General features: G+C 43.5%; 2 protein-coding genes across 3 annotated transcripts; both read left to right on the top strand.

Moving 5' to 3' along the window:
- The first annotated feature begins 2,337 nt into the window (after window positions 1-2,337).
- On the top strand, window positions 2,338-3,023 carry SMIM43 (small integral membrane protein 43). Its single transcript, XM_073017604.1, has one exon. It carries the CDS (start codon window positions 2,647-2,649, stop codon window positions 2,836-2,838), a length of 192 nt encoding a protein of 63 aa, XP_072873705.1. The 5' UTR covers window positions 2,338-2,646; the 3' UTR covers window positions 2,839-3,023.
- LOC103236200 (small integral membrane protein 43) lies at window positions 2,830-7,692 on the top strand. Of its 2 annotated transcripts, XM_007999692.3 has the most exons (5): window positions 2,830-2,935; window positions 3,877-3,985; window positions 5,857-5,919; window positions 6,054-6,211; window positions 7,279-7,692. In XM_007999692.3, the coding sequence occupies exons 2-5, from the start codon at window positions 3,923-3,925 to the stop codon at window positions 7,457-7,459; spliced, it is 465 nt and encodes a 154-aa protein (XP_007997883.1). In that variant the 5' UTR covers window positions 2,830-2,935; window positions 3,877-3,922; the 3' UTR covers window positions 7,460-7,692. The 2 variants fall into 2 exon arrangements, with proteins under 2 accessions (XP_007997883.1, XP_037847419.1); XM_037991491.2 differs by lacking the exon at window positions 5,857-5,919.
- Window positions 7,693-7,923: the final 231 nt, after the last annotated feature.

Here is a 7,923-nt window from a genome sequence, read left to right as displayed (position 1 = left end):
GAGTCCTGGAGACAAGGATATTTGACTAAGTTTCTGGCATAGCTCTTCTTGCCCTCCTCCCCACACTGTATCAGGAGTGGGTAAAAGATATATCTGATCCCTTTGGTTTCTGTAACAGGAGGTGGCAAAGGAAAGTAGGCACTGGGATCTGTCTTCTTGCCAAGATTACATAAAATGGAGAATTCCATCCGTAGGAACATGTGGTGCTTAGAGTGGAGGTGTGTGGATTCTGGGCGGTCAAAAAAAAAAAAACCACAAATCTTTGCTAAACTTGTATAAGACTTCAAATTTCTCTCAATAGCCCCACAAGCAGTGTTGTGCTGGTTAATGTAACAACTGCCTGCCTGGTCCTGATTTGTAGCATTTGTCCATTTTCTCAAGGCAAACCCACTCATCATAGCTAATTTCAAGCTACCAACACGACAGCACTGAACACAGCTGGGAAGAGATGCGCAGTAACATACCACTATGCAGCATCTTCACCACACAGCTACAACACATGGAATTAACCTCAAGTGCACAGACAGCAGTGAAATGTAGTACGTGGTTTTTGCTTTTCATGGCAAAAACCATGAATGCCTTTGTACCAACCTAATAAAATAATTAGAAAGTGATAAGTTTTGAGTATCAATTACCTTTGTTGTTAACATAATTGTAGCTTTATATAATTTAACTTTTAATAATAGCTGGAATTTAATAATTGGTTTACAAAATTTAACAATCAGCTCCTGTGAGTCATTACGAGCCAGCTCCAGCATACCACTGCCTTGAAGTGGATCAATATAATGTTATTGAGAGAGAGACAAAGAGAAAATGAAAAAAAAGATTCTTTTCGTTTATGTACTAAGAAGCTTGGCGGAGAGGCCTAGGGCCTGGAAATTTTGTTCAGAAGCTTGTAGCATCGGGGGCCCTTGGTAAAAGAATAATAACAGTATCTGAAGTTTATATAGCAAAACACATTTTTATTTAACATTTGCTCATTTTTGAGCCTCACAACAAATCCAAGGGAAAGATAAGCAAGGTATGTTACAGACGAGGGGACTGAGAGTCATTAAGCAAAAGTGACCCCTGACAGGTAGAGCGGACACTAGAATCAGGTCCATGAGACTTGCAGTTCACACACTGTTTTCATACCACCCTGTCTCTTTGAACCCCTGTCATCTCTGGAGCAGTCACTTATTACAGTCAGGGATGTTGTCAGGCCTCATCCTCAGAATTCAGTCCAGGAGGCAATTCCGCATCTTCATAAACAAAGAATAAAATAAAGTTAGGCTTACAAATGGGCAATGATAACTGGCTGCATTAGCAGCTGTCATAGCTGACTCCAAGACCAGCCCCACTGATCCTCACTCCTTGGCATTCATGTTCTTGGACTCCTATACTGAATAGGGCTGAGCTGTGTGACCAGTAGGATAGTGACCGCACATGACTTCTGAAGCTAGTGGTAAAGAGCACTGCAGCTTCTGCTTTGTTTTCTTTCATCACTTGTTCTGGGGGAAGCCCGCAGCTGTGTTGGAAGCACCCACGGCAGGGAACTGAGGCCTCCCACCAACAACCAGCCCTACCTGGCAGCCAGCGAGTGAACCATCCTGGAAGTGGATCCTCCACCTCCACACAAGCATTCAGCTGAAGGCAGACCTGGCTGACATCTGAACAGAGCCTTATGAGTAACCCCACACCAGAATCACCCGGCCAGCGCTCCCACATTTCGGACCCACAGAAACTGTGAGCGATGATCAATGTTTATGTTGTTTGAAGCCACTACATTTGGGGTTAATTTGTTGCGCAGTAATAGATACACTGAACAGCTTTCAAAGCTGCGCAATATGGGCTTCAGGTCACGTCAACTAGATACAGAAAGGCTTTAGGGACTCAAGAAACACTTTGAGTAAACTTGTTTTCCTCCTTTCACCAAAGAAACTGAATTTGAGGCCAATATTTGAAAACTTTGTGCTATATAACTTCTGAAATACATTGTATTCTTAATGCGTTTCCAAATGACCTGTTGTCCATAGAAAAGTACATTCAACACTGAATGCATCTGCTACTCTGAAGAGCAAGACAGCTCGAACAGGAATTCACTCAGACATCTCATAGCACGAAATCATCTCACAGCCTTTCAGACCCCGTCTTCACTGTCACCTTTCATTCTTTTGGGTCTCTGGGCCATGGCAACCCCTGTCTTTTCGGAAAGCAGGAACGGAGGGATATAACGAAAGAAATGAATTCGGAAGGCAGGGGGCTAGGGACCCTACTGGATGTTGGGGGTGGAACTTTTAAATCATTTGCAAAACACCCGTCCCGACCTCCCCTGGGAGACTGAGCTGTTACCTCTTCTGGCGTCCCTGCCCGCGGAAGTTCGCTCCTAGGGAAGTCGCTAGCGTCCTCGAGAGCACCTGAAAGGATCTTGGCGAAGCGGAAGGCTCTGGTGCCAGCTGGGAGAGTCGGCGCCGGATTTCCTCAGCTCCTTGGCGCGTTTCCTCGGAGCCGGGGGAGGCAGAGCACGGACCCCGGAGTCGGCGCCCAAAGCAGCACGGCCTCGCGAGGGGCGGGAGTGCGGGGAGGTGGGTGTGCGGGCGGCGCGCTCGCCCTCCAGTTGCAGCCCGTGCCGAGCGCTCACGGCAAGCGAGCGCCGGCGCCTCCAGCATGGAGTGGGAACTCAACTTGCTGCTCTACCTGGCGCTCTTCTTCTTCCTGCTCTTCTTACTTTTCCTCCTGCTCTTCGTGGTCATCAAGCAGCTGAAGAACTCCGTGGCCAACACAGCCGGGGCGCTCCAGCCCGGGCGCCTCTCGGTGCACCGCGAGCCTTGGGGCTTCTCCCGAGAGCAAGCGGTGTGACCCGAGTGTGGACACTGGCGGGAGGGCACCGAACTGCGCGGGCCCTGGGCTGGGTCTCCGCCTCAATTCTCCGTCTTCGTGGCCTCCCAGTTTCCAGGTGCGGGGCTCGGCGGCTCTGACGGGTCGGTTCCGGCGTGAGGCGCAGGTACCTGCGTCTCCGCTCCTGTGGGAGGCCCGGGGCTCGCAGCGCGTTCGGGTGCCAGGGACGGTGGGTGTATGGGGTCTGGGCTGGCGCTTTGCTCTTCGGGAGGGACCCCAAGTTGTTCCAGGGCTGGGAGAGATGGCGAAAAGAGAATTCGCCCCTTGGAGCCGGAGTGACTTTGGACAACAGCAAGCTCTCTTCGGTTCACCTGCATTTTAGTTATACCCAAGGAGTGGAAAAGTAAATTATTCGGGTAGTTCAGTTTAGCTATTTTCGAACAAAATCGAAGGTTAACCTGAATATCCACATTTTTGAGAAGAGTGTGTGGGCTTTGGGACGGGTGGGAGGAGGAAACAGCGCACTTGAAGTATTTTAAATATTGCTTTAAACATTTTTGCGCTTTGAGAGATGGTAAACGGAGTTCGTCTGGTGGTGCTGGGGTGGGGCGTGGGGGAGGGAAGATTCAGTCGCCCATTTGGAGCGAGGAATCCCTTCCTCCCGGTGATCCTTACTCATATGCTAGCCACCAACCACAGTTAGTGCCTGCGGATTGCAGTGCAGGGTAGGTTTCGAATCTGGGACAGCGGATGGTGAACGTTACAGTGAGAGTCATTTGAAAGATGCCTTAGGGTTGGCCGGTACGTGACCTTTTGGGTGATGGCCTGGAAGGCCAGCTAAAAGAGGTACTGTTTGCATAGTGTAGGGAAACAGGAAAAAGGACGGAGAGGCGGGTCTGTGGTTGCAGTTTAAATTACTAGAACTTTTGCAGAAGATGGGCGGGCAGGAGCAAACTCGAGTACCAGTATGCCCTAAGTACCCTCTCGGTAATGTTAGTTTGGGAAATATCTTCATCCTTCGGAAGCTTTTCCCTAGATTTATGTCGTCTCTCTTTCTAGAGCCGAGCTGCTGCCCTTGACTGGTGCATAGAGGACCACAGCTGCAATGACAGTTTGGGCCTGCAAAAAGAAGGCTGGAACAACGGGAGATGGAAGCTTTCTGCAAATGGTAGGTTGGGATGGCACATGGTTTCACGTTGGCCTTAGTTATGACTAAACTTCTAAAGATCCAGGGCCTAAAAACATGTAGGTTCAGGATGGGGGAAATGGGTACAAGGAAGGAAAGGGCTCTCTCCCACTCAAATCTGATGAGCTTCTACCAGAACCACAAAGCCAAACTGACTCCTAACTCATTGTGAGAATCAGTGTCTCAGTAGAGGATTGTGGAAATTTGACTGAGATGTCAGGAGTGTTTGCACTTTTAATAATCATTCTGCTCTTTTGAAAAACAGTGCGGGGGTTCATGGGGTGAAATATGTGATGCAGATATACTGTGTCTTCAGTAAGGGAGGATTTGGGTTAGTCATGTCAGTGTGGGATAAGCTAAGTCATAACGATAGTATCGAAAATACTAATTTTAGACACAAAGAAAGACCATATAGAGAGGCTAAAAAAAAGAAATACTAAAGTTTGCCTAAGTTGATAATATAAAAGTGAAGTGTAAGATAATTATTTTAATGCTTTAAAGGAAAAATAGTCTCAGGTGAATAATTTTGGCCCAAGACATCAGATAATTTCCCACTTTCTATTTCACTCTCCCCAAATAGGCCTGTTCTTAATAAATAAGTGGTTTACTTTAATTATTATGGTATGAGCAAATTCTTACCTCTTTATCAGAGTTATGGTAAGACTTGATTTAAATTCCCAGTTTGAATTCCCTGAATCAACTGCAATGATTCTGTATTGTGCTTTGAATAATAGTTCTCTAATTGGTTGATATCTCCACAGTGGCATTTAGTTAAAGGGTTGTATGGTTAATACAGACGTTGAAGATGAGTGTGGGAGTAATTAATTAGCAATGATAGTTTTTGTAAGGATTGAAAACAATCATTTCACACTTTAGAATAACCAGAATGGAAATTATTTTAACCACATGCTTGGCTTCTTGAGTTTGCAATCCTTTAATCTTCCTAGCAGCACCACTGGTATCCATGAGTTTAACCTGCCCATCATTCTTCCTAGACAGGAGACTATTGAAAAGTCAGGGTGACTAGTTTATTACCATCTGAGTATTAATCCAATCTCTCAGCTGGTTCTACTGACTCATGTTCCTAAGAAAGCAGGGGTGCCTTTTTATCTTGTGTCCAGGGTCATTTTATTACCTCTTTGTAATCAAATTCATTAATGACCAAGTTCCCATTTATCCAGGCCACAATGAATATTTACTCCTATTACTCAACCTCTGCTTGGAACTTGACTCTAAGCTCTGGGAATTAAGGTAACTCACATTTGCTCTTAGATCTTGCTGCTGTTGATCTCCTGCCCTGCCCTTGCTTTGTTAGAGGCTCTGCTTTTGAAACTTTGACACCTGTAGATGAGCTGTCTTTTGCTATTTATTTAATTATTCAATCATCATTTTTCCAAGGCCTGACATAGACCGAGCTCCCAAATTAGGACTACTTTCAAACTCACATTTTTGGCTACCTTAATGCATTTTTGACTTAGATCAAATACTCTGACACCCACAATGATCTAGGTTTCAGGCTTCTACATGTTGGCTACTCCATCCCCTGACCACCCACTGTTCTGACAGTCGCTATGGGCCAAGTCTATTTTTAAAGACTGTGTAAGTATGAGATAGACATTAAAGCACTTGAAAAGTCAAGAATATTTAAAATAATTGCTTATTATATAAATGTAACTTCATTATAAAAGATTCCTATGTTTTATTTTCAATAAAAAGGTTTTTAGTGATTCTTCAGCAATGTTAGAAGGTGACTTGAATTTCTTACATTATAAGGAAATGAGCCATAATTCTATTATGTAATATTTGTATTTTATTTCAAATATTATTATTTCATCATTGTTTCTAAATTTCAGGTGTTCAAAATGGCTTCAGATCTTATCAAGACAATCTTGGTTGTTGCACTAATTTCCAAACTTGTAAGTGCAATGGATCTGCAGTTCTACTTGGCAAGATAACCATTTTAAGTTGAATGAGAATGACATCACACTCACACCTGCAAAATCTAAAATGTCTAATAAAGTAGATTCCTATGTCTGAACTTCAATTTTAGGGCACAGCTGTAGATGCAGAACTGATGCCATCTGGTGTGATTCTACAGAATAAGAGAGAAAATTTACCCAGAGTGTGCCATGCACTGGCTTTTCTGGGAATGGCAAGGTGCCAGGATTTGTTTTTGGTTCGCTTGCAGGGGTGGAAACTTGGAACTAGGTGAGTAAAAAATATGAAATACTCTATTTTTAGTTTGACATTCTATATTTCCAATTTTGTCTATAGTTTCAAAATCAGTGCAATGGAGTTAAATTTTAAATGACCAAAATTTTAAAGTTTGTAAATGGTTAAACCATTTAGAATAGTGGGAAATGTTTGTTTTTTTCTAAGTCACACTTACTAATCTAGAGACTGGTAGAATACTAAAGAGACTAATGTAATACATAAGGTATCTACACAGTGCTGTACTTTGTTTTTAATTTTAACAGCTACTCTGAGATATTTGTGCATATTTAAGCTAAATCCACAATTAAAACTGTAGGATCATTAGAATGTCACTGTCAGGTGTCTGTGGCACATACAAGGGAAGGTTAAGAATTGAGTTGTAAATCTTTGATGTAGTTTTTTGTTTGTTTGTTTGTTTGAATCAGTGAAATACGTTTCTCAGTCCTCCACTTTTTATTTTGTCTACACAAAATAAATAATGTTATGGGTTAATAATGATCTGATTAAGTATCTGAGTCATGAGCATCTTCCCATACAGGAAGTTGGATTATCAGAAGGGCATTTAGACCCAGTAATCAGAACCTAATAAGCATGCAGGAAAAGCTTTCTGATGGATTAAGGTTAAAAAAAACCCTTATTTTCCTTAATAGTAGCCACTTTGTATAATGAACCGAAACATTTCTGCCATTCTTGGTCTGTATAGACAGATCCTGAAGACATGGGTGGGTTTGAGCTAAAACCTTTATCTGTGACTTTTGTTTTGTTAGTATGACTCTGAAGTTACTTGAATTTATTGAATAGGTACAGATTCTTCAAGCAAGATGTCTTTTCCTTTCAGATGAAAATCACACTTTCCTATTGGGAATCAAGATGAATTTTTATCTTGATAATGGAATAGGAAGTTTTGGACTGAAGAGCAGCTTAAACAAATTAGAGGGTTTGTTCTTTTCTCACAGAACAAGGAGGTTAGAGGCAGGCAGCTGCTGGTGTTGGTTCAGCAGCTCACGGGTGTCAGGCTTAATTAAGGTGGCTGCTGAGGTTCCTTTGGCTTTTTCCTCCAGGTTCCAAGATGGTCCCTGCAGCTGCCCACAAGAAGGAGGAGGAAGCCCACAGAGAAAACGGGGCATGCCAGTGCGAATCCACTTCCTTTTTAAGAGCTTCCTCAGCAGGCCAGTAACTTTTGCCTTCATCTCATTGGCCAGAACTGTGTCATTGGCTACTGCTATCGGCAAGATTGTCTGAGAAATGTAGTTTTCGTAGCTGGATATATAACTGCCTTTGACAAAAATCCATTTTCTCTTGATGAGGAAGAAGATGGTGGTGGATCTTGGGAGGACAACTAACATTTTATGCCCTGGCTACAAAATACAGTTGCAGAGGAGCATAAAGTTCAAAAAGATCAAAACTCTAGTTCCTTCACAACTGTCAAAGCTCCAAGCAGCACTGCTCCCTTCTGACAGAGTGAGCAGAGTGAAGGCATGTCAGGTGTTCTCACAAAACTCTTGACAGGACTGACCTCTCTTAGCCAATATCCTTGTCCCACATCAGGATTTTCTAGGGGGCCCTGGGTACCTGCACACTTCCTTGGTGGCCATAACCTCTTTGTGGAGGGTTGGTGTAGGATGAAGAATGTTCTACCACGCTGCTCCCTCATCTGCATCATTTCTCTCCTCTCTAATTTTCCTGTCAGTTATATTTTGGTGGAG

This window comes from Chlorocebus sabaeus, chromosome 7, assembly GCF_047675955.1.
Source record: "Chlorocebus sabaeus isolate Y175 chromosome 7, mChlSab1.0.hap1, whole genome shotgun sequence".
NCBI lineage: Eukaryota > Metazoa > Chordata > Mammalia > Primates > Cercopithecidae > Chlorocebus > Chlorocebus sabaeus.
This window is presented reverse-complemented; position numbering and strand designations above follow the sequence as displayed.